The sequence below is a fragment of the Pseudorca crassidens genome, chromosome 12, assembly GCF_039906515.1.
Source record: "Pseudorca crassidens isolate mPseCra1 chromosome 12, mPseCra1.hap1, whole genome shotgun sequence".
Taxonomy (NCBI): Eukaryota; Metazoa; Chordata; class Mammalia; order Artiodactyla; family Delphinidae; genus Pseudorca; species Pseudorca crassidens.
This window is the reverse complement of record NC_090307.1, coordinates 63,104,508-63,131,228: the sequence shown is the minus strand read 5'-3', so window position 1 is coordinate 63,131,228 and position 26,721 is coordinate 63,104,508. Positions and strand designations below refer to the sequence as shown.

Below are 26,721 nucleotides of genomic sequence, written 5' to 3'. Positions count from 1 at the left end.
CATGGCATTCACATAGTATTAGGTATTGTAGGTCATCTAGAAATGATTTAAAGTATACAGGAGGATGTGCATAGGTTATATGAAAATACTACACCATTTTATATAAGGGACTTGAGCATCCGTGGATTTTGATATCTTCGGGGGTCCTGGAACCACTCCACCATGGATACCGAGGGACGACTACAAGTTTTGGTCCCCGTTGTCCCCGACTTTTCTCTTGAGAGAAAGCCTATGCCCATTACCCCAAGTCACAAGGCCAGTGAATTCACTCAGGAGTTCTTAGAATGATCTAGATGCAAAGTCATCTAAAATAATTTAAAACTTGAAGCATTCCACCATTAGGTCAGTCTTCTTTCCAGTGGAATCTCTCATTTTTGTCTGAATGCTAACATTTTAAGAAAGGCCAGAGCTCTGCCTTAAGGGACACGTGACCTAACAAACCCGTCCCTCTCTGGATAATGTGTGCCTCTGAAAGGCTGCACGTGAAGTGTGTCCAATGATAGGGTGAACCTTTTATTTAAGTAAATAAGCTTTCCATCTCCCAAAATTTATTTCTGTACGCTCAATGCTGTTTTATAAGGAGAATAATGTGTTTGTAAACATGAGTTCCAGTGAAAGAGGGGACATAGCTACATTTGACTTCTGCGTCGATTACAATTTAGACTTGGCCTTACGAGGCGTGAGGTGGCGGGTGTGTTTAGGACAGTGGGTGACTGGTAAAATTTTGATGATGTGAAAAATTGCAGGAAGTTCCAGCTGAATCTGTAAACAGACTGACTTAGAAGATTTTAACAGGAGTAATGATTATTTCTCCCGCATATACACAAACCAGAGCCATTATACCCAATCTTGCCTAGTAGATTATTTTTGGAGGAATGACTACCACACAGAGTTAAGATGTGACATTAAATTGAATTAAATGAAATCAACTGCTCATCTTTGAATACAGTTTTCTCAAAGTGCTTAGGAGTTCCAGAATATAATCTTAAAGAGTTTTAAAACTTCTACTTTAAATATTACTTATAAATAGTACACATTTGCAAGAAAGTTCCTTTTTTCTAATAGTCTAATGAATGGGTTGAGTGCAGTTTACCTTGGAGTAGCTATAAATAAATAGAATTTAGGCCTTAGGGGATTTTAAAGTAGTAGAATTTCCATTTTCTTTTTTGGAAAGTAGCTTAATATGTGGCTTTTCAAAGTCAACTCCTAGTACAGACTTAAACCTCTTCAACTCTCCATAATTTGTTTCTTTGGTTTCAAATTAGAATGCCTCTCCAGTATAGAATTCACTCAGCAAACACTCAGGGAATGATAGTGTACACCAAGCAAAGGGAGGTGAGCAGAGTGAGACTGGATTTCTGTCCTCAAGGAGAGAATAAAATGATGTGGACACAAATTGAGAAATGCACACGTTGACTTACAGAGCTGCGGAAGCATGAAAGAGAGAGGGTGGGTGAATAAACAGACAAAAGTCACCTGCTCTGTTGGAATGCAAGAGGAGAGAACCGTCGTGGCTAAGAAATAGAGGATTAAGCTCAGAGCTTGGATCATCATAAAAGCAAGACCAGAGTTACAGGCGAGGTCAAGAAAATGCAGAAGAGAAGGAAATGGGCTCCCTGAGGGGAAAGACAGGCAAAACGGTGGGATTTAAGGAAGCTGGGGCGGGGTCCGGGAGAATCTGGTTCATCAGCTGGTCGGTTTGGATCCCAAAGTGGAAATCATCCACCAGTGATGGGATAATCCGCACGTGAGGATCAGCAGAGAATTACAAGCATCCTAAGTTCCTTTGCTGGAAGTTTCAAGGAATGTTTTTTTCACTAGAGGGTGGTTTTTAATTTAGTCTTTGAAAAATCAGGATCCCTTTTTAAAATTAGTTAGGGGGAGGTACGTATCTAAGTTAAGGTACACGGGCTTTCCTGGGGAATCGATACAGCCGTCCGTGACAGCAAAGGGGCAGCCAGTTCTGCCTCGACCCTGCCCTGGGCAGTCGGACCCCAGCCCTGCAGCAACCCACCCGATCTGGCCACATGGCGGAGGGAGGTGATGGTGGCCATAAGAGGCCCTGGGCATTGAGACTATCTGAGACGGATTCTCGAGGGAGAAACGTTTGCACTGTTCTCTGAATGGCCATTTTAACACACAAGCCATTAAGGAATATGCTGATGACAGAATTAGAGTCCAAATTGAGCGCCCACCCCAGCAACCTGTGCTATGTGGTCCCACACGAAGGTGTGTCCTGATTCTGCCTCTTCCTTAGCATGAACTGATGATGCGGATTATCGAAAAGTATATGCAAATCTGTCATTAGCAGATGGTTCTTTACTCTAAAAATGTTCCTGTGTACTAAGCACCGTGTTAAGCACTTAACGGAAATCACCTCCATTTTCACAACATTCCAGGAAGTGGGCACTGTTATTCCATTTCACAGATCAGCAAACTGAGATTTAAAAGACACGGCAAATATATACTGGGTTGGCCAAACAGTTTGTTCGGGTTTTTCAGTAACATTGGAAAAACCCCAATGAACTGTTTGGCCAACCCAATGTGTATATATACATACATATATATATATATATATATATATATATATATATATATATATATATATATACACATATATACATACATATATATATATATATATGTATGTATATATACATGTATAACTGAATCACTTTGTTGTACACCTGAATCTAACGCAACATTGTAAATCAACTATATTTTAATAAAAAAATTTTAAAAAATAAAATAAAAGACATGGTAAGGAACTTTGCCAAGTCCTCTCACTAGTAAGATGTCTAGTTGAGGCTTGAATCTAAGTCGTTCTGATTCCAAAGAGCATGCTTATTGTTCTGGATTGCCTCAAAAAAATGCTATGAGAAAAATGAGAAAAAAATGAAAGTCGAAAGGATTCACACAAGTGTCTTTTTAAAATAGAAACTCCAACCATGCATTGAAAATACTTTCATCTGTACTCATTTTATGCACGCAAATTTTCTCGGTGAAATTTCAGGTGGCAAACGCCTAGGTTGGTAAATTATAGCCTGATACACGCTTTCCCTTTTGTCTTTTCTTTCTTTCTTTCTTTCTTTTTTTTTTTTGTTGGCCCTGTGTTACAAGCTCGGAGGTCAGGCTGCTCCAGAGGGCATCAGTGTCACTGTTTCCTCACGAGGATGATGTCAGAGCGGAGGTAGCAGCATTAGACACAGGAGCTCTCTCCCCTCTCCCCGACACCCCCAGCTCCATCAAGTCCCAGGTCTCCTGTAACTGACAAGTTTCCAGAAGTAGATCTTCCGGACTTACTTCCAAAAGGTTTAGTCTGAGGTTCTTCTGTGATTCCTTCGTTCAACAATCTCCCCTCAATCTGGACAGCACTTTGGGGGTCTCGTGGCTGGAGGACTTTTTGTTACGGAGCCATAGTGGCAACTGCAGAAACAGCCTCATCTCTGGGAGTTTCCCTCCATAAATAGCACTCATTACTGGAAAGTTGTTTTCAGTATCAAGTCGTGGCAGTGCCGAGGTAGATTATATAAGTGGTCATACTTCCACAGTAAAATCCACAAATTTCTGTCATTGTGAAAGTGGCTTCTCACTTGAAAAATGCAACCCCTTGCTTACCCTGAAGAGGACACAGAAACATTGACGTTTGTGTAGCACCTGACTTTCACCTTAATACCCTTTAATACGTAGAGTCCTGATGAAGCAGGGACAGAAAAGAAGTACCCTGAAAGTTGATGCATGGAGCTGGTGTAGGAGATGTGGAACTACAGTTTCCAGAATGGGGAACTTCCCCAAAGGTGGAGGGTCAATTGTCTACCTTAAGAAAATAAGCAAGTGTATATCTGCACAATTTCTTCTACCATCCTCAGAACGTTCTTTGTTCATTAAATGAACAATTCGTTTCTGACACTCTGTCATTTACCTACTTGACACCCTGTTAAAAAGAATGACTTTTGAAGGAGAACCTCTCTAACAGTCTAAGGACGATGCAGATTCATGACCACAGTTATCCAATATCACAGGCGTTTTAAATGTAAAACCAGCAAGTTGCATGTGAGCTTGGATTTTTATGTAGCCAAACTTCCTCATTTTGTAAAACACAAAAAACAAATAAATTCCAGAGAGGTGAAATAATTGACTCAGAGCCCACAACGGTACAGATATAATAACATGATTAAGTGTCCATCCTGTTACAACCGGGCTGAAATGTATAGATTAATTACTGCAAATGGAGAGGACTATGTGTAATTCCAATAGACCTTTTCCTAATATCTATTGCCCACAAATATTCCTTCAAACATTCATTTGAATATGAATAAAAAGATATACTTTTTTAAAAAATTGAGGAGAAAGATCGTACTTGTTATTATCCACCACAAAATAAGCTGGACCGCCCGAGAGTCTGCTGGGCTCGGTGAGGCTGCAGCTCCCACGAGCTCAGAGGCTCAGCTCCCTCATCCAGCCTCATGCATGTCTTCTCAGGAGAGCTGGTCTAGTAGCTCACCTGGTGCCCAAGGATGGGGCGTGATGCAGGCTTCTTACCCCCAAAAGCATTAGCACCCGCTGCATACGCTTCAGATGATGGCAGAATGGGGTTGGTCTCTGCAAAGGTTGACTGATGTTACACGTTATTTAAGAATTTTAAAATCCCTGCTTACCATGTGAATGACTTGATTCCTGGGGGATAGTTTGCTGTGTTACTAAAAAAGCATGATCTGATTTGCCTCAGCAGTCTCTGCATTCTGTCCTTTACCACTGCAGTCCCGTCCACTCTCAGATCAGTTGCCAGGCACAGGGTTCCCAAAGCCCGCTGCTGCCGCCATCCTGGAATGCACTTGGCGTTAGGACCCCTGCACCCGGGGTACAGGAATGCAATAGTGGATGATGTATAGCATGATGTGTGATCTCTGACTTTCCTTATAATTCTTCTGTTCTCATCTCCTTTTTTCCCTTTCTATTTCAATTACTTTGAGCAGCATCAAGAAAAAATTACCAATCTACCAAAATGAGTAAGTCCCCCTGTGAAGCCATGAAATGCTTGCTCTACACAATGCCATTTCATGCTTCTCCATCCTAAACTCTGACCATTTTCTCCTGTGGGAAAAATGTCAAGTTTAGGTGTCGCTAGCTCTCATGACCAACTCATCACTAGAACCTGAATTGGAAGAGCTAACCAAACCTGAGTTTACAGTTCGTTGTTAGAAAGAGCTTTAAGAAATAAAAAGCGACCAGATGCTAACAAGCCCACATGCCAGGCTGTGTAGTGACTTCCGTTTTGTTTATCCTCCTTCACGGGCCCCTCACTCGCATCCCCCGGAAGCCTTCCCTCCCCGATTCGGCTGCTCTCTGCCCACAGACTGGCCCACCCCGAGGGAAGCCTTCCGGACCTCGCCATGATGAAGCCGACCGCCAGCTTGGAGGTGGCGGAAGCCAAGCAGCTGGCGGGACCTGGGGAGGAGAAGCCGGGGGGATGCCCTGCAAAGGCCAAGAAGGGCGAGCTCGGCAAGGACAGTGAGGAAGAGGACGACGAGGAGGAGGAAGAGACGTCAGGTAAGCCACCCGCCCGCCCCAGGAGCTGCTCAGAAGATGCCGGCTCCCAGACGGAGGGAATGAAACACTGGCTTGCTCCAAGTGCATAAAACGAGTATACGCTCGACCCAGGCAGTGAACTAGAGACCAGGGTGTGGTCTTTTGGTTGCTGTAGTCATAGTTTTCCTGTTCCAACTGCCCCAAGGATTTCCCTGTAATTCTGACTTAGAGGAAGATGGCAGATGGCTGGTTGTCTGGGTCCTGCAGGGTCCTGCCCAGTTTCGTTTAGTCTGTTAGTTCCCAGGAAGCATGGAGGAACCAGAGATCACAGCCTTTGGTGGGGGAGGTGACATTCTGAGGCTGTGATGCTGAGATGCTGCCCTTGTTTTTCCTGGTGCTCTGTGCTTTACAAAGTAGAAGATAAAAGGCAGCACCGGGAGGAAGATCCCTCCCAAAGACAAGCTCCCCACAAACTGGCCCCTTCGCCCACTCGTCGCAGAAACCCGAGGAGAGGCCCAGAAATGCTCCCTCCGTATCTGAGCGATGTGCCTTCCTCAGGTGAAGGAAACCAAGCTCTGGGGACCACGGGCTCAGGACTAGGTTGTGTTTTATACTTAAAGGCAGGTTTGAGCTTTACAATAACATCTCACCAAAAACTGGGCTGCAGCTTCCTCTTTACTTGCCCCTGTAGCCTCGAAACTGTGCCCAGGTGTGACCTCAATCTTGTAGTGAGTCACCCGAGTCGCTCTGTAAATAAACATTTTCACACTAACTAAAACCTTCCTTAAACTTTCAGAACCAAGTATATTACCTGTTGCAGACACCCCAGCCAGGTCAGGAAACTACGTACAGAGACCCTGGGTGTTATCTGCCTGGGGCCGTGAGCTTCTGTCTGCAGAGGCAGGGACAGGCTGATTGCGTGAAACAGTCCTGTGAGGACTTTTGTTCAGATTAACTGGGACAGACCACCTTCTAGGCAGAAGCATGACCCTAGTCTGCAAAATGTTATTCCCTAGCACAAGGTGGAAGGTAGAAAATGACGAATTTGATTAAAAATTATGACTGGAATGAGTCTGAGCACCGCACTTGGTGAAGTGTGACTCAGTCGTTCAGCCTCTCAGGTCCATCCTCCGCTGTGACAGGGGTGGGCTCGTCCAGGGCGGCTGGTGGGCTTTGCCCACCCCCTAGTTAAGCCCCGGCAAGGAGACTGGCGCTTAAGGAACCACTGTTTTGGCAAAAAAAAATGTCATGAAGAGGGAGCTCAGCTACTTAATATTCGGGGGAAATCAAGGAATCATAGCTCAGCCCTAAGAGTAAACAAGGTCAAAATCCTTTTTTGCACAAATTTAATGAAGAGGTGGGCGAAAGCAGCCTGTCCTTCGTTCATTCTCGGCGTGTGACGTCAAAGTCATCACCGGACGTGGGATTCTTGGGCCACCTTCCTCCAGGTCGGGGTGTCTTAGAAAAAATTCATCCACTCCTGTGATCTTGCAGTTCCCATGGGAATGATACAAGGTAGGCTTTCAACTGTAATCGCACACACAAGCCCTTTTCGTGCCCTCGGGCACATTCCCTGCCCTGCAGATCTGAGGAACAAGTGGCACCTGGTGATAGACCGCCTCACGGTGCTGTTCCTGAAGTTCCTGGAGTGTTTCCACCAGCTGCAGACGTTCCTGTGGTGGATCCTGGAGCTTCACATCATCAAGATCGTCTCCTCCTACATCATCTGGGTGTCCGTGAAAGAGGCAAGTGACGCCTGTTTATCCTCAGGCCAAACCGAACCAGGTCCCATCGCCACTTTCCTTGGTCAACTGTCCCTGATTTTTTAAGGGTGATTTCCCACGACGTCAGGACACCAAGGTGTGAGACAGGCACATACACTTGACACACAGAAAACCACAGCACAGCTATTCTGAGAAGAGGGAGCGATCTCAGGGCAGAAAGAGCCCCCGGCTTAGTCCCTCAACAGTGTGGTCCTATCACAGAGGTTCCTGATTTTCATCTAGTCTTTAGTGAAGGGTATGAGACAGGATGCTTTTCTGCACTACGCGCGTGGGAATCCACCTCCATAAATTCTCTTTGGGGAAAACAATAACATTCCGGTACATGCTACCAAGGAAACGCAGGTTCCAAAATGTGATAGAATCTTTCTTAGAGCTCAGCCTGTTCACGATTGGAGTTTCTGAGATGAAGCACAAAGTCTTTCAACATTGTAATAGCACTTCTGTTTTCTTACCTGAAAAGAGAAGAGTCATCATTCAGCCAACAATGGTTTGGTGTTTACTGTGAGAAGTTAGCTTTCTTTCAATTTCTTCAACAGATAATTTTCACGTATTTCTAACTTCCCTGGACTCTTTTTGAGTTAGTGACAACTCAAAGAGTCTTTGCCCTCTAAACATTAGGTCAGGAAAGACTGCCTATAATTTTTAAAAAGTTAAGTAATAATATAATATTACAACTACAGTACTATGAACCCCAAATGTTTCACGAGTAGGTAACTAAGGGGTAAACCTTACTGTGAGCTCTCCAGTCTAAACTGGGACTTTCTCCCTTTTCATACAAACCATCTGAAGTGGGTGGGTAGTCAGGGCCAGGTGGGGACAAAACAGGAACCACTGTCCCCGTGAGATTTGTGGCAGAAAATGACACATGCTCCGTCGTTAAGTAACCAAGTCTATACATTGATTAGAACTAAAATGTAGCCTAATATATATAGTAATTGAGAATAAAAAAGTTAAAGCATTTTAACTTTACAGGTGAATTGACCAATTCAGACAGAATTTGAGGGTCGGAATATTAAAGAACAATGAAAAAGGATCAGGGGAAGCCTGTGGCTAAAAATGAACAAAGTCCGTTTCTGAATTAACCAAGTCTGGTGTGCAGATGATTTCTGATGTGTGGCAGAGTGGGTGCGGGGGCATCGTAAGACAATTGAATGATGGGAGTGGGCTTTTAATGAAAGAGAAATTAGTGTGAGTAGGGCATGGGAGACCCACTCTCTGAATCCATCCTGGTGAGTCCAGAAGGAGAAAGAAAGAGAGGGTTAAATGACACCACTTTCTCATAAATCCTAAATGAAAAGCAGACATATATACATATAATTTCCAATCATCCTGTTGAGTCTTGAGAATGCGTTATTAATAAGCTGTCACGTAAATAAAGGATTACGGTCTCTTCACCCTCTTGCACCGTTAGAAAAACGGCCTCTGGTGGCATGCGACCAGTTCCTCCCCTACATTTCACATATTGCACAGACTTCCAAAATTTTCATTCCTGATCCCATCTCTCTCACCTATAACTATAAAACACGTTAAGAGACTCACGAATCGGAGACATTTTTCTCCTCCCACTGCTGGCACTGCTGGAATCCTGGTGCTGTAGGATGGTTTGACCCCCAAGTGTGTCTGGGGAGGTCACTCCACCTGAAGGGTGAGTCACCACGTGGTCCTGGGGGTCAGTGACTCTGAGGCCTCCCCTCTCTGCACTGACTTGGTCCCTGGGCACCATCACCGTGTTCACAGCTGATTCTTATTAATGTCATGGGAGCGCTGAGCCATCAGAACACAAGGCATCATTGTAAGAACAACTGAACTTTTCTCCGTGCCCCGAATGCACGACACATTCTGATCATCCTCAGGTAATGGAAAGCCCTGTGGCTACCTTGAATAGCAAGCAAGATCTCAGTTCGTTAATCAGAGTTGTCTAGCCACGGAGAAGAAGCAAACTCTGGTCTCTCACCCAGTGGAAACATGTCCTCTTCCAGCCGCTTCTTTCTTTCTCACACTCACCTCCCTCACCGCCTCCCTGCTCCAATGAACTGACTGGTGTTATGGACTTGGGCAGGGGTGGCGGGGATGTGGGATATTCTGATCTGACTTGTACTGTCCTAGGATGGCCTCACACTGGGCTGAGGATGATCAAATCTACCCTTTTCCTCCCGGAGGCTCTTCTGTGATGGCTCCAGCTGCAGCTCTGGGGCCGTCACCCAGCCCGTGGTTTCCAGCACCCACTCCTCTTGGACCCACAGCCTTGTGGGCGCTCCCCTGAGCTGTGTTCGAACAGCCCCACGTGCATGTCCACAACAGCCCTGGAGCAGTAGGCACGGGGTCCCCGCTCTGCCTCTGGACATGGGTCCCAATGAAGCAATGACCCTGCACTGTCACTGAAGCATCCTCTCTCTCCTTGCTGCTGGATTTTCCGGGTGACATTGGACATCTGTGCCCCAACCCTGTCACCAACTCCAAGGTGCACACACTGAGACTGCTGAGGGGTCCTGCTTGGAGCACCTCCCTCAGGACTTTTGTAGAGAATTGGCATCTCCTTCTACCCTCACCATCTCAGGGTCGAGGGACAGACAGAAGCACCGCCCTACAGAGAATCCCCTTCACACGCCCTCCTGTCGTCTTCACCGTTTTGACCCATTTGTGTCCTCCTGGACCCATTGGCAGATCTCTACATGGTTTCCCGTCGACTGGAAATTTGTACACTTTTGGCCAGAACCTCGTTTTGCAATGTCACACTGACCTGCTCCAACTTGGGTTCTCATGACACTTGGATTTAACATCTCTCTGCACTGACTACAGGTGGGAGGAGAGATAGACGCTGCCTCTTGCATGTAGTTCTCATAAGGAGCCATGTGCCAGCCCAGCGTGGATGTGGCTGAAGTTTGCACCATCTAGGGGCACCGCTCACCTGAGAACGGCCTCCCCGGGCTTGTGCGTTCTGAGGTGCTCACCTCTGCCCGTAGGGGCCTCTTCTGCTTTGAAGGCTCCACTCATCCCCACAGGAGCAGTCCATCAGCAATGACATTTGCTGCGTATATTTGCTGTCCGTAGCTTATTAATTTTGATTAATACAAAAAAATCCTTTCTCAAAAAAAGCCCATCAGTAAATGACAAGATGAGAACAAAGTCCACATCCCCAGTTAAATCTTCAAGATATGTGGCCACACATGTGCCTTGCATTCAAACCATCGTTATCCAAGGCCACCAGCAAGGGTGCTGGTTTTCACAAGCTTACGGGGCCATTCCCCCCACAAATATGAAACTTGCCCCAGGTTATCTTCATGGACGTCTGAGGAGGGAGACCATGGGAAAGAATTCATTACAGAAACCCTTCTGCATCTCTTACTCAGAGCGACACCATTTTGGAAAGACCTAAATTTTTACCATTGTCTTCTCCTTGTTTTATACGCAGCTGTGCTAATTTCAAAAGGTTCCTGGTGAGCTCTGTGAGATCACGTTATTCTTGGAGGAGGGGCCGGTCCTCACTTCTTCAAGTATCTTTAGCGTGTCCCACAGGGCCTGGCCAGTGCAGAAGCTCCGTAAATGTTTACTGACTGAAGGAAGTAAATACAATAACTGTGCAAGTTTGAGATTTTCCCCAGATATCAGTTGATGCTTCATTATTATTATTATTTTCACTCTCACTAAGCATGCATTTAGCCTTTATTATGGACTTACAGTAAATTACAATAAATTGAATGGTTATATGGTGCTAGGTGCTGACAAAAAAGCATGGCAGACACGTTTCCTCCCTCAGCTTGCAGTCTGACGGTAGCGGCTGGTAAATAAAACCAAAGTCACTGCCACTGCTGATGGGGGAGGAGCCTCTGGGTGCTCAGGAGGGGGATGTCATGCCGAGGTGGCCCCGTGGAGGTGACATTGAAGCAGAGGGGGCTCTGAGGGAGGGGGACCGGGGATGGGCAAGCGTAATAAGGGTTGTCTGACTGCTTGTTGTATACATGGCTGACCAGCTATTTCCCTAGAAATTCTGACTCGTTGGATATTGGTGGGGGCCTAGATATCTGTCATTTTTTTAAAATGTATGTTCCATGAGATTTTTATCATCGGGGACATGAGGAGACCTTTGTCAACCATGATTGCATTGAATGAAGCACCACACTTCTCTGAGTCCCCGTTTTCCTGTTTGTAAAATGATAAGAGGGCTTCCCTGGTGGCGCAGTGGCTGAGAGTCCGCCTGCCGATGCAGGGGACACGGGTTCGTGCCCCGGTCCGGGAAGATCCCACGTGCCGCGGAGCGGCTGGGCCCGTGAGCCATGGCCGCTGAGCCTGCACGTCCGGAGCCTGTGCTCCGCAACGGGAGAGGCCACAACAGTGAGAGGCCTTCGTACCACAAAAAAATAAAATTAAAATTAAATTTTTTTAAAAAACATAAGAAACAAAACCGCCCACGTGACAGAGCTTTTCAGTCCTTATTTAACTTGATTCTCCAGGTCGTTGGATCCTGGTGACCATTTCCTTATCCTTGAAGCTCTCCCCACCGTTGTTTTCCAAATCCGAACACTTCCTGGCCTTTCCTCTGTCTCACTCATGGTCCCCGTCCCCTCTCCCCACCAGCTTCTCTCAGGGGCCTGCAGGCTCCATCTGCAGCCCCCTCTACTGACTCCAGACTTTCGGCAGCTGTGTCAGGAGCTCCTGTGCTCCACGTGTCATCTCCATACAATGAGCGGACATCTGTACCTTCAAACCCGTCCTCTCTTTAAACTCCAGACCCGTATCTCCAAGGGACAACTGGACCTCATTCTTGAGTGTCCCAAAGCCCCTTCCACGAAATATCTCTACAGCTGAGCCCACCACCTCTCCCTCAGCCCCCTTTGAGATTACAGCTGGCCCTCTGTACCCCAGGATGGGGAGCCCGTGGATATGAAAGGCAACTATCCTCTGACCAATTCCCCAAATTGCTCTAATCCTTTCTCCTTCCAATACGTATTCCATTGTGTGGCCAGGGTCTTCTTTCCAGTCTGTAACTAGGATCGTGTTCATCCTCTTCTCGAAAACTTTCAAAGCTCTCTCTCATCCTCACAGTCACTTGATCTGGCCCTGTACCACATCACCATTTCCTGCCCTAGACACTTGAACTGCCGGGTGGGCTGCCGAGTCCTCTGAATGGACTCAGAGCCCACTGCTCTCAAGATGGACCACCTGCGGCTCCGAGGATGGTCACCCCACGCTCCCCTCACCTGTGTGGGCTGACACCTGCAATTCCTCTGTCTGGCCAGCTCCTGTTTGTACCCCCGGCCTCAGTTCAGATCTAACGCCCTCTGGGCCATCCTCTCTAACCCTGGATTAGATGTTCAGCGGTGGCATCAACACCCACAACTCGGCTCAGCGCACCCCCGCCATCAGGTGTCGTGGCTGTCTGTTGCAGTTCTCACTTGCACTACCTGGGTGTTTCTTGAGGTCAGGGAGCTGCACGAGATGTATGACCGTGAACCTAATTCGTTAATTAACTTAATAAAAGGTATCATCTTTTTCTATTACTCAAAAGATTAAAAGTCCTATGTCAATTCATCGTACTGTTTTTGTACTCAATGCCTTAAATACATAATAAAAAAATTAACAAATAGACTTAATTTTATGGGAGCTTGAATAGGATTTGCTTTTTAGCACCCCAATTAGCAGGACACTTGCTGATGACGGAGGAGGAGTCGGCCCCCGTCGGCCGGCCAGTCAGAATATCTTGCTAAAATGTAACTTTTGTTATTTGTTATGTTTGTGACTGTAGTTTACAGGGCACTTCCTTGGACAATATTTCTTTCATCCTCAATTCTGTAAGCAGCTCCTACTGCTGTACTGTTTCAACACTTGACTCTCAGAGAGGTTCCATGCCTTGGACAGTGACAAGTAGTTAAGTAGAAGAGTCGTAGGTAACAAACTGCAGAATTAATATTGTCTTGGTGTCTCCACACTCCTTGTTGTATAGCTTTGTAAGCCCAACAGGTAACCATACCTCTCTGAGTGCTTGGCACTTGGTACCTGTTCAGTTTTATCAATTGCATTCTTGTGGTTATTTCTACCCGATCATACTAAATGTTTCTATGATATCAGTTTAACAAGAGTCGGATATTATTTTAACGATATTCAGAATAAGTGAGGATTTTCCATGACTGAATAAGATGGCAGTGCTTCTGTACTGTTCAATGAACTGCAAGCTCTGAAGAAAGGTTAGAAATGAGTGGGCATCTAACCTGATGGAAAAACACACTCATGGTCTCAAAGCAAGTTGAAGTCATTGCCTTCCTGCTTTACACCTGCCCCCACCCCAGATCCTGTCTCGGTTGGGGACTGCCATCCTCTCAGGGCTCTGGCTCCCAAGCCTGAAGCTGGGAGGCATCTCCCACACTTCCTCCCTCGCCCCCCAAACCACTCAAAGCTAATCAGTCTTCAAATCCTGCTAATTTTACTTCCCGCCTCAGACCCCCGACTCCTCCCCGTGTCTGCCCCACTACCCCAGTTTGGGCCCCTGTCATTGTTCTCCTGGACAACTGCAGTGGGTGTGAGCTGGTCCCCTGACCTCTGGCCCAACCCCACTGATGCACCTGCATTCCTCAGCTACACTATCTAAATAAAATGCAATATTTCCCTAGGGTTTCCCAGTGGAAAGCCCTTCAGCACTCTCTGCTTTCTGCAGGAGGGGTTCATGTACATGGTTGTAAAGGGTCCATCAAAATGTGGCTCCCAGATGCATGTCCAGCCTCCCTTTCTGCTGCTGTTCACCGCTGTTGAGTCCAAAATCTCCAGCTGTTTGGGGTCACCTGCTCCTATCATGCTACTTCATGCTTTGCTGCCTTTGCTTGTATATCCTTTACCTGAAATGCACTTCTCACCTTTCCTGGCCTGGCTGACTTCCTGCATCCTTCAACGCACAGCTCAGGAGTCATCTCTGCCAGGAGATGTTCCTGAAGCTCCAGATTGGGCCAAGGACCCCCTGTGGGTGTTCTCACAGGAGCCTGTTCATCCGTGTAGTTTGCCGCTGCTACGTTATTTGACATCACCTGGTTATACACCTGTCTACCTACAAGGCATGTGTCTTAACATTCAGGGCCATGCCTTGCCCATGCAAGGAACTCAATCAGCCTTTGCTGAACTCAGCAGAACAGGATCAATCAGGTTGCCAGGTTTTGTAGATGTTGTGCCGTGTTGCGTATTTTTGTCCCCATTTCTGATTTTCTGTTTTCAGGTGTCTCTGTTCAACTATGTATTTTTGATTTCTTGGGCTTTTGCTCTGCCGTACGCCAAGCTCCGCCGCCTGGCTTCAAGTGTCTGCACTGTCTGGACATGTGTGATCATTGTCTGCAAAATGTTGTACCAGCTGCAGACCATTAAGCCTGAAAACTTTTCTGTCAACTGTTCCTTGGTGAGCCTCAGACATGGGGTTGGTGGGGCAGGGGGGGCATCTCTTTGCCTGGCCTTCAGGGAAGGGATGCAGATACTGGGGGACACACATCCCCAGAACATCCTGTCTGGCCTTCAGCAGCTCAGCAGGTTGGAGGCATTCTGGCCCCCCATCTCTTCTGATGCTGAGATTTCCCCCGTGAAGTGGGTCTTCTCTCCCCCCAACTGTAGCTGAGGGAGACTACTCTGAACTCTGCTAATCCATGAGGCCATTTCTTACTCCCCTTTCTCTTCTTTTCAGCCAAATGAAAACCAAACGAATATACCCCTGCAGCAGCTGAACAAGTCTCTGCTCTACAGCGCCCCCATTGACCCAGCAGAGTGGGTCGGCCTGAGGAAGTCCTCTCCTTTGCTTGTCTACCTGAGGGTAAAGCCCTTGTCACCCTAAGTTTGTGTGTCTGCCAAGTTAATGTCTGGAGCCCTTTCCCAGGAGATGCTAACTTCAGCTTTGATAGGGGCCTCATCCTCTTACATGGCGTTTGCAGTCACCTTCGAAACAGACAACTGAACATTAAAATCAGTATTGCATTATGCTGAAAAGAAATCGATCGAGTAGTCTGAGATCCATTGAATAACGTATGACAAGTATATTCACTGGAACATTATAAAACCACTCAAAGACAGAGGTAGATTGACACTATCAGACACTGAAAGATGTCCAAAATATACTGTAACGTTGAAAAGAAAAGCAAACTTCCAAACACCATACATAGGATGAAGTCTTTTAGACACAAAGAAAAAATACTGAGTAAATTATACCAAATGGTCAGCAGTGATCGTTTCTGAGAAGTAGGTGTCACGTTACAAGAAATGTTTGCTATCTAAATTCTACAAATTTAACCAAGGGCGTATGTTATGTTTAGAGGTAGCCAGATAAAAAGAGCATATCTCTGAAAAGGGAATTTTGATTGCAAGTAGTTGTAACAAACATAAGGAAAGCAATATAGTTCAGATTATTCACATTTTATTCTGATGGATAATCTGAGCATTTTACTTTGATGGATTTTGCTGACAATGCACTTAAAACCTTTGTACTCAACTCCCAGAATCTGAAAGTGCGCTCAGCATCTCACTTTGCTTGGTGTAGCTTTCTAGTTTTTTTCTCATATGGCAGGTATCATTTGTAAGGTATGAATGATATCTACCATTGAGAGCTGTTGTAAAGATAAAACAAACTTATAGTTGAAAAGGGGGATTAGAATAGTGTCTGGCACATAAGTGTTACCTATTTTATTAATAATTATTATCATCACTATTATTATTCTGTGGTATAATCAGCGTATTTTTCCACCTACTGCTCTCTCTAGCCAGCTTTCAGAGGTGTTCAAAAATCCCCCCTCTAATGCCAGTCCCACTCGGCAGTTCAGTCTGTCTCCTGGGGTCCTTGTAGGACACTGTACAAGGGTTTCTCACTTTCAGTCGCAAAGAAGGTTGGACGACCCTCCCAAAGTAACTGGACAAGGCTTCCAGGTTCAGTGTGTACTTTTTCAGGAACAGGCATGACCATCACCTGTCTTTGGTGTAGAGGTTCCAAATCCTGTTATCATGGAAATTAGCCTGATTTGCATATTGGAGATAACTCCACCCTCGTTCCCATAAAACAGGGAAAATGAGCATTGAATTCAAGACTGTATTTTATAGAGGTGGGATTTGATCATGCACTGTTCTTTTAGACACCCAGAATGGAACGAGATGGTATCTCGTGGGGATTGTTTAAATGACCACGTGGCATCACATGCAGTTTACTTGCTTTCCAGAACAACCTCCTGATGCTGGCCATTCTGGCCTTTGAGGTCACCATCTACCGCCATCAGGAGTATTATCGCGGTCGGAACAACCTCACAGCCCCCGTGTCTAAAACCATCTTTCACGACATTACGAGACTCCACCTGGATGATGGACTTGTCAATTGTGCCAAGTACTTCATCAATTACTTCTTCTACAAGTTTGGTCTGGAGGTGAGTTTCCTTGCTGACCTGTTTTCTTTCTTTCCTGTGAAAATTCCAGTGGCTGCTTTTGGCCAGGTGTCCACTGGGGCTTTGTGGCACGTCTCTGTCCCCTCAGGATCCGGGAGGAGCCTTACTGAAGGGTTAGCCTGGCCTGGTTGAAAGTCTCCAGGACCTGGTGCCAGGCCCCTGCTCTGTGGCAGTGGACATGGCCTCTCGGGATCTCTGGTCTTACAGATGTGTGGATGTCTGTTTTGTGCCTTCCGGATGTGTAACCTTAGCCAAAATGCATTGTTTTGACCTGAATGGTGTGGCAGGCCTGCCCTCGATGGAATGTACTTGGAACAGTGACGTTTCATGGCGAGATCATAACGGTAATTCCCTCCGCCATTTGAAGTGGTTCTTACTGAGAGTGACCTGGTCAGTTTTTCTGTCTTCGTGATGCAAACACCCCAAAGAGGCAGCGCAGGTGAACACCTGCAGGGACCCGGCCCCAGGAATGCAGGTCTCCACCGCCCGCTCGGGGTGGGCCGCTGACACCACTCCCCTTCCCCGTGGAGCCGACTCTCTGCTTCTTTTCATCCTTACACAGACCTGCTTCCTCATGTCAGTTAATGTGATCGGACAGCGGATGGATTTCTACGCCATGATTCATGCCTGCTGGCTGATTGCCGTCTTGTACCGGCGCCGAAGGAAAGCCATCGCGGAGATCTGGCCCAAGTACTGTTGCTTCCTGGCCTGCGTCATCACCTTCCAGTACTTCATCTGCATCGGCATCCCTCCCGCCCCGTGCCGAGGTGAATGCCCCCCACCGGGAGCCTGCTCAGGGACAGTGGGGACAAGGGCACGGAGGGGTGCCCTGACCCGGCTCCTCCCGCCTCCACCCTGCAGATTACCCCTGGAGGTTCAAGGGCGCCAGCTTCAATGACAACATCGTCAAGTGGCTGTATTTCCCAGACTTCATCGTGCGGCCCAACCCCGTGTTCCTCGTGTGTAAGTGGGGCCGTTGGGATTCCCACTTGCTCGTCCTTCTCCTGGTGGTGCGTTTGTGGGCCCCCCTACCCCACATACAGTCATAGGCTGGTTTCCACGCATCAGCATCCCAGGCTGCTAGTGGCTTCTGCTGGCCCTGTTACATCTGCAGAGTTAATACATAGCATCGGAAACACCATGTTCGCTTTCATGATTTCACTTCCCAATGCACAACCCCGCTCTCCGCCACCACACACCCACCTTCTAGAAGGTGGACTGCAGGGGGAGGCCTTGTCCTGGGCAAATTGCTTGCTTCTTGCTGCCACCGCAGACATACACCTACAGGTGGGCTGGGGTAGCCGGAAGGACGCAGCCGGACCACAGATGCTCCTGAGTGGGGCTGCAGCCCGAGCCCGTCCAAGGGCGGGTGACCATCCAAAGGTTAAGGTCTGGGCACCCGCCGTAGGGGGTGGAGATTTGGTGCTGCCCACCCACATGCGGGTGTAGATTAAAGACAACGCCTCTGGGAGGGGGAACTGTTCTGGGCAGCCGGCCATGAGGGCAGCTCCGTCGTCTCTACCCGCCCCCATCGGCCACCGTCTTCACCTGCTCTCACCAGCCTCCACGCCCTGTATGTTCTGGTAAGTCTGGTTACCAGTGCAGAGGGGGACGGAGAGGACAAAGAAAGCCAGAACGCCTGCATCTACGGCTTGTGAAGAGATAAAGATGACGGAAAGTGCTCAGTGGCCCCTCAAAGCTTCAGGGGGAGATCAATGCTGGCAAACATGGTCGTGTAAGAGATTCGTGAAGACTAGTCATCGCCTGTTGCTTTCACTCACCGACGAGCATACAGCGTCCAGGGACTCTCCCCTGGGAGCCCCGGAGCGTCTGTGGTCCCTCCTGCGTCCCCGTGGTGGGTGGGGGAGGTTGGAATCCAGGAGGAAGTGAACTCCCAGGACGTAACTCAGGTAGCAGATGAGGAGCCGCTGGTACCCCGTGGGGACCCCTCCTCGCATCCCTAGGTGCAGAGGGGGAGCAGGGGGTTTCAGTTCCCGTGTCTGTCTTGCCAGATGACTTCATGCTGCTTCTGTGCGCCTCCCTACAACGGCAGATTTTCGAGGATGAAAACAAGGCCGCCGTGCGGATCATGGCAGGTGACAATGTGGAGATCTGCATGAACCTGGATGCGGCCTCGTTCAGCCAGCACAACCCCGTCCCCGACTTCATCCACTGCAGGTAACGCAGCCGCCCGAGCGCACAGCCCCTGGGAAGGTGCATCCCTGGAATCTGTGCCTCCAGCTCCCCCTGCCTTTCCCGGGGAGCTGACCCGCTGATTGCACCCCCAAAGGCAAGAATCATGGGGCAGGATGGCCCAGTGGTCTGGAAGCCGAGCCTCCCACGTTTCCTCCATCCTCCGTGGACAGCCCTCAGCAGCTCTGGAAAGCAGCTGCCCCTGAACCCCAGGACAGCCCCGGGCCTCACTTGCTGCCCGGGAGCCCCAGAGGCTCCTCCACAGAGCGTGTTGGCTGGTGTTTCCGTGTCCTTCTCACAAGCTTAGTTTTATGATTTCTGAAACTGAAGCAAGTCAGGGCTGAGGAGCGGAGGCCAGGCCTCCTGCAGGAGGAATTAACAGCTGCAGGCAGGGGAGGGATATGTGTGGAAAACATACAGTGTGCTAACGCGCACGTGTTGCACGCGCACACACACACTCAAACACGCCAGCAGCCCAGTTCTACTGACTTCAAGCCACACACATCAGGAGGCCCTGTGGGCGTTCAGATCTCACCCTGGACTGAGTCACTAACATTACCTGTATGATCCTGGGATGCTGAGAAACACCGACATCTTATTCATTCTCCTGTGTGTTAAATCAAGGATGAGTGTAATATATTTTAGGAAAAGAATCATAGAAACATTTAAAAGTGTTGAATGTTTTAGTCTAAGAAGAGTAAAGTTCAAAAGTTCGCTTATGTGACAGTGTTCGTCTAAGGCACAACTTATTCCCTAACGATGCTGGGCAGTGTTGCACGTATTCATCAGAGGTGACTTGTTAACTCCTACAAAATAGCAACTCTTTTATCAAATATCTGACCCACAATTGGTTCTTCTCTGCTTCTTTCCAAATCTGGGAAGAGAAACAACCAAAGCAAAACCTCCAAAACTGAGAGACTGTAATTAAGTGAACGCAGATGGGCCGATGGCCCAGGCCAGGGGAGCCGCGGCAACTACTTTCATTGCGGGAGGATGGAGGCCCGAGCACCTGCCTCCTTCAGGGAGTTATAGTGGAAGAATGGCTGCCACATGTCAGCTGAGGGAGGTGCAGAGAAACTGTTGGACAGAGCCTGGAAGCTCTGGGTCTGCTTGGGCAGAACTACTTCTCATCTGGAGGAGAGATTTTCACCTCTAGCAAAATCTTTGTATTTATTTTAATCCATTAATTTGCAGTTCATGGAAAGGACTCCCTTTTTAACTATTCTCTTGCTCCAGGAGGCATCTGTATCTTAGAATTTCCTCGGCCTCCTATAGAAAGACAGAGCGGGTTTTGAGTACTCAGGTAGTAGGCAGAAAATGGTGCCACTTGTGGGACGTTTGGCCCAAATTCGATGAAAATAAACATGCACATGGTGTTTTCACAAGGTACCACTCTGTCCATCACTAACTGGGCGAGGGTTTCCTGTGGACCAGGCAGTGATCGGTGAGAGAGGAACACAGAGCTCCCAGGCTGGCCTGGACAGAGCCTGCAGACAGAGTCAGGAGGAGAGTGTGAATTTGTTCCTTCCTCAACTAGAGTGTCCCGACTTGATCTGTGCTGTCGTTTGTGTCGTCTTTCGGTTCTGTTTTGCAGATCGTACCTGGACATGTCCAAAGTGATCATCTTCAGCTATCTCTTCTGGTTCGTGCTCACAATCATCTTCATCACCGGGACGACCAGGATCAGCATCTTCTGCATGGGTTACCTGGTGGCCTGCTTCTACTTCCTGCTCTTCGGGGGCGATTTGCTGCTAAAGCCCATCAAGAGCATCCTGCGGTACTGGGACTGGCTGATAGCATACAACGTCTTTGTGATCACGATGAAAAACATACTGTCGGTAAGTGGCTCCGCTGTATAACACATTTGTGGTTTCAGCGTCAGAGTCAACGATCCGTTCAGTGGTTATTAAAAGCCCGTGGCCCGTCACACTGCTCTCTTAAAAGCCCCAATAAGATGCTTGCAAACTCAGAATTCAAATGACCATTCATTACTCGTTGTTTTACCACATTAAGAAGAATCCTTTTTGCTCATTTCCAGCCTCTCAAGGACAAGAGGATATGTCTTCATAGGAATAAATTCTAAAATGTATTTTATTAATTCAGATCCATCTCTTCTGAGGAACGATCGGTGATCATTCCTACGACGGGCTGCAGTGTGGCCCTTTTATGAGTTGAATCAGTCATGGGATGTCTTCAAAAATTGGATCATATTGGCTAAAAGCAACTCTTTTACCTAGAAAGGGCTGTGGAAGTGTAAATAGAATGGGCGCGGCTCTCCATGACACCGCTGGGGGTGGGGATGAGGAGGGATGGACCCCTGAAGGCACAGATGTTTTATGAAGCCCTGAGATGAGGGTGGATGCAGGGGAAGCTTTACGGCTGATCTGAGCATCAGCGTCTGGACTAGAAAACAGCTCAGACAGTGGAGGGTTGAGACAAACATCTCCCGTCCACAGAACGTGGCTGCTTCTCTATTAAATATCCATGTTCCAGGGCACATCGTGGCCACTTCCCTGGTAGATAAACTGCCCACGAATCATGCCGGAATCACATGGATTCTTTTAGGCCACAAAGACACCTTTTAAACTATTTATTGTGTCAGGAAATTAAACAACGACCTTTCAGGAGCTGAAGGAGTTAATCCACCCCTACCTCCAGCTTAAAGTGAATCCCAGGGCCTGCTACTCAGCGGCTGTAACTGACAGTGCATTAGAAGAACAGTGATGTACGACTTCCTGCTTCCCCCCTTCCTGGTACTTACAGATGAGCTCACCAGACAATTCTACTGGAAAGCATTTGACTTTTTTATTTGGGCACGTGCACTGCTGTGTTTAGAAATCTGGGGAAGCCAAGTCTATGTCACCAGGAGTATGTATTTGAAGAACTTATTTTGTGTCGTGACCATTAGAATGCTAAGTTTCTAGCTGATAGTCAAAATGATTTTTATTCATCAGTTCAACCCCAGCAGTGTGTGTTTGCCTGCGGGGTGGTGTTGAGAGTTGTTGGAAAGGGCATGAGATAGGACAGGAGGTCACCCTTTCATCCTAAAGCCCGTCTGATGGGCAGAGATCTGCGGCTGGAGGCTGATCCCTATGACTGTTCCTGGAAAGTGTGTGGCTGCAGCATCCGCTCATTCATTCATTCGTTCTCTAAACCTGTGTTGCAGACCTGATCTTTGCCAGGCACTGTTTTATATCTTGAAGAACTAGAGGTGAATAGTACGCAGATTTTTACCCCTAAGGAACTCACATTCTAAAAGAGAAGATAGACTTTCTTATAAATAATTACAGTACACTCTGTTAATGCTCATTGTGACAGTATTTTAGGAAAGCAGTACAAAACAGGATGCCTAATTTCTGGCCTGGGTAAGTTGGGAAGAGGCTTCCTGGAGACGTTGCCATGTGAGCTCATCAGAAACTTGAATTCAGGGGTGTCCAGGGAGACAGAGGGGGGAAGAGATTCCCTGAGGAGGAGGCTATTTTCCCCCCTTGGGATGTGAACTTAACTGTGATAAGACATCACTGTTGTGAGACAACAATGTGACAGTCAACAAAGAAGTCTCCTTTACTCAGAGAATTGGCTGAAAAAGAATTGGCTCGGGCTTCCCTGGTGGCGCAGTGGTTGAGAGTCTGCCTGCCGATGCAGGGGACACGGGTTCGTGCCCCGGTCTGGGAAGATCCCACGTGCCTCGGAACGGCTGGGCCCGTGAGCCATGGCCGCTGAGCCAGCGCTCTGCAACGGGAGAGGCCACAACAGTGAGAGGCCCGCGTACCAAAAAAGAAAAAAAGAATTGGCTCCAAGCACATCCTCTCTTCCTGCTCTAAGAGCTACACCAGGCAGCTTATGTTTGTGACCATCTCCTGGCAAATAGCGTAGGTTTACTACGTCTGACTCTGTCTGACTCGTGAGAGTCAGAATCCCAGTCCTGGATCCGTGCTCACCCGTTTGCCATCACAGAGCCGGGCTGGTTCCTACGGTGGTCTGAGATTTCCTCTTTGAAAAGAGAGAAGCTTCCAAGTTCAGAAAGCGTCACGCTCAGGGTTCTCCCCTTGCTCCTTGAGTTTAACTCCCTGAGGAAGTGAAGCATCAGGCGCTCTACCCGGTGGGGACTGGATTTGGGGCCCCATCCACCACCAGACTGGGACTTTGGGAATTCTCGCACCTGTTGGGATTGCGAGACATCAGCCTTTTCTCCGGCTGTGGAGCTTCAGGATATGCCTTTCCCCTTTGTTTTTCAGATAGGAGCATGCGGCTATATTGAAAAGTTGGTTCAAAATAGTTGCTGGTTGATCCAAGCTTTCAGCCTGGCCTGCACAGTCAAGGGCTACAAAATGCGTAAGTATGAAAAGCAAATTTGGGAACAAAAGCACAAAGAAGGAAGGGCAGTGTATTGTTCTAATTTAGAAACTGGGCCGGAGCCCCTGAAGGGAAGAGGTGAAGGGACGCGAGTCAGCGTCTGCACGGAGCTGTGGGCTTGTGCCACGCTGGGGATCTGTGCTCAGGACACACACCCCCGCCGCATCTCTCATCCTCTTCCACAAACGTCCCTGTCCCCCTCCCCGAGCAGGTCTAGGGGGCAGTTGTGGCCTTCAGCAACTCCTTGAACTTCCTTGAGTTACAATGGGAAGGGTCACAGATGCCCACACACACCTGTGGCTGCTGCGGTTGGAATCTCGGTCATCAAGTAGCTCTGCCTCCAGACCCCCGCTCCTCTGAAGCTCAGAGAACCTCCACCGTGGGAAGACAGTTGGGAGCAGCAACAGGGTGTCTGGAGTTAGATTCCCACCTGTACAGAGGCAGGAGTTCCATTTCCGCCCCTCTGTGTCTTGCATCAGAAGCCTGGACAGCACCTCCATCCTCCTTGGCGCCCAGGATGGGGCCTTGAACATGACACCCCTCCCCCAACTCTGCCTTCCAATCCTTACTACACTTTGCAGAGGATGAAGAGGCACTGGAGTTGGTTCTGACTTAGGATCAGATGTTCTGTGCACACCCCTTCTTCCGATAGACCGTACCTGCTCCCCTGGCTACCCCTGGGGGAGCCCATTCCCAGAACATGTGTCTTTTTTGTACCAGAGACTTCCTCTGGCATTGGGACATGCAGATGTTATTTCTCCATGGCCCTTACTGGGTGGGAGGGGTCCCTTTCCATCCTCTGCCTTACACTATCACGAGCTCACTTTGTGGTCAGCCTTGTGAATCAGTGCTGATACTGGATTTGAAGTGTGTGCCCTTGGCTGGGAATAAACCCACTCAGAGGGACTCAGTGCATCGGAAGTTTGCTCTTACGCCTGTGTGATCTCCCAAGTCTGATCATGCCACGAGGGTTTATAAAATAGCAATGAAAATGGGTGTAAGTTTTCATTTTTTTCTTCTTTTTCTTTTTGCCCAGCGGATGATGATTCCTCGTGTAAACTACCGAGCGGGGAAGCAGGGATTATTTGGGACAGCATATGCTTTGCCTTCCTTCTGCTGCAGAGAAGAGTTTTCATGAGTTACTATTTCCTGCACGTCGTGGCGGATATAAAAGCTTCACAGATCCTGGCTTCGAGGTGGGTCAGGCCAAGGAATCCAGGGGTTTCTCTTAAGAAACCTGTCAGGAAGTGATATTGCACTCTTGATTCCTGTCTGAGCTTGCTTGTAGAACCCACGAGAAATTAAGAGATTCCTTCCAGGAAAACTGATCCGAGACGGCCTTAGCCCAAGGCCTTTAAGATCTAAAACAGAAGAGTAACAAGCAAGTCTATGGAGGGAATCACACCTTATGAGGACTGGGACACCCTTGAAGGTTAGAGATGGGCTGGTTGTCTGAGCCCCTCGGTCCAGACCTCATCACTGGAGTAGGTCCTCTGGCCTCGGTCAGAACAGGAACATAGGCCACGTTGGTCCAGAGTCTAGTCCGTCTCCCCCCACCCCCCACCCCCACTGGCACCTCCTTTTTAAGAAGAAACTCCTGAAGACAGAGAAAAACATAATCTGTTATTTTTCAGACCGTAGACAGAGGAGCGTGTTACTCCAGCCTCACCCTAAACCCTTCCTGTTTGTCTTTCCTTATCCCCTTCCTTTCAGGCTCTTTTTCCCCAACAATCTGATTTTTTTCTTCTCTGGGCCAGTGGCACTGTTTATTACTTTCTCCTTAGATTCCCCCTTTTTCCATTTTCTGCCCCCAGTCGTATAGGTTTAGGGAAAAGACTGGGAAGAGACCTAGGTACTAAAGAGGAGGCCATTGAGATGGGGGTCAGAGGGCAGCTGCACGATCCCCTAGAGCGAGCTTGTCTCTGAGACCCTGGCCCTGCCTCAATCCCATGGGACCCATGGTGCTAAACGACCTTATAAATGCTAGCTTGTATCGTATCAATTACCAGTATTGATCATTCTCATTCTCTCTCTACCACCAGTGTTCCCAGAGCCTATTTCTTCTCTGCCAGGAGAAGCAACATGTGTATTTCAAAGGTCCATTTAAAGGCTGAGAATTCCCAGCCGTTGTTAACTAACCTGGAGCCAAATAGGATGAGGACCCAGTCGGGCACCTACATTTATTTTTTAACATCTTTATTGGAATATAATTGCTTCACAATGGTGTGTTAGTTTCTGCTGTATAACAAAGTGAATCAGCTATACATATACGTATGTTTCCATATCTCTTCCCTCTTGCGTCTCCCTCCCACCCTCCCTATCCCACCCCTCCAGGTGGTCACAAAGCACCGAGCTGATCTCCCTGTGCTATGCGGCTGCTTCACCCTAGCTATCTATTTTACATTTGGTAGTGTATGTATGTCTATGCCACTGTCTCACTTCATCCCAGCTTACCCTTCGGGCACCTACGTTTAATCCGAGGAGCCTTGCTGCACCCTCAGCCCTCACCATGTAGACGGACGCTGACTTCATTTAGGGACAGTAGTTTACCATTACAGTTGTTTTCCTAACGCCCAGGACATCATTTTCAGAGCAGAACATGTCTCATCCCAATAGTAACCTTATTTACTTGTATGTAGCAGCCAGTCCTTTTGCTAGCAAATGCATCTTTCTCACCTTCCCCTAAAATTCGGTCCTTAGACACTCAGGACATAATAGTAAGCCACCATCTTTTTCTCAAAGTTGTCACAGTTATTCACAAAGCATAATCTTCCTGTTATAGAAACTGGTGGCTTTGGTCAGAGTACAGCTCATGCTTGTCCAAAAACAACCATGTCTTAATAAGCACTGAACTCACGATGCAACTTCCAAAGACTAGACTAGACATTCATTCATTCACTCGTTTGCCACCTGCTCTGTTATGAGGAGGTGGATGCTTGCCATGCGTGCCCTCCTAGAGCCTGCAGACGGGCAGGGAGAGGGACCCGTCCACAAGCCGCTGCAGGTGGTGGGACACACGTGATGCAGGAGGCATTCGGGAACCTGGGGATTGTAGGCAGGTGTGCAACCAGCCGCGGGGCAGGACCAAGGCAGCCTCCATTCCAAGCTACAGCCTGAGGGATGAACAGGAGTGAGAGGAGGAAGGTGCAGGAGGGAGACAGCCGAGGGAGGTTACCGGGGGGTCGGAGTGGCTGGCACACAGACATGTGAAGATGAAGACAGTAAGTGGAGAGAAATAAGCTGCGGGAAGGCCAGACTATCAGGGGCCTTAGAACCATGTTTATGACTTTAGAAGTGGCTGCACTTGCTTTTCAGTGGGCTGCAGGACAGATGGGGTCTAAGCAGGACCATAAGCGAAGGGACCAGGTAGGTGGCGGCTCTGGTGATTCAGGATGGAGGTGATGGCCGGGACCAGGAAGGGATAAATTAAGATAGTTCAGAGGTGAAACTGGCCCAGGTGGAAATCGATT

At 48.0% G+C, this 26,721-nt stretch overlaps 1 protein-coding gene across 1 annotated transcript in view; it reads left to right on the top strand.

Annotated features, from left to right (window-relative positions):
• The window catches only part of PIEZO2 (piezo type mechanosensitive ion channel component 2), a 148,754-nt gene that overhangs the window by 64,285 nt on the left and 57,748 nt on the right, over positions 1 to 26,721 (top strand). Inside the window, exons 15-26 of the mRNA XM_067699726.1 lie at positions 4,977 to 5,009; positions 5,357 to 5,550; positions 7,114 to 7,274; positions 14,512 to 14,688; positions 14,968 to 15,093; positions 16,484 to 16,684; positions 17,265 to 17,469; positions 17,564 to 17,665; positions 18,715 to 18,880; positions 20,490 to 20,733; positions 23,134 to 23,230; positions 24,288 to 24,447. Coding sequence (XP_067555827.1) covers positions 4,977 to 5,009; positions 5,357 to 5,550; positions 7,114 to 7,274; positions 14,512 to 14,688; positions 14,968 to 15,093; positions 16,484 to 16,684; positions 17,265 to 17,469; positions 17,564 to 17,665; positions 18,715 to 18,880; positions 20,490 to 20,733; positions 23,134 to 23,230; positions 24,288 to 24,447 — 1,866 coding nt within the window. The remainder of the gene's footprint in view (positions 1 to 4,976; positions 5,010 to 5,356; positions 5,551 to 7,113; positions 7,275 to 14,511; positions 14,689 to 14,967; positions 15,094 to 16,483; positions 16,685 to 17,264; positions 17,470 to 17,563; positions 17,666 to 18,714; positions 18,881 to 20,489; positions 20,734 to 23,133; positions 23,231 to 24,287; positions 24,448 to 26,721) is intronic.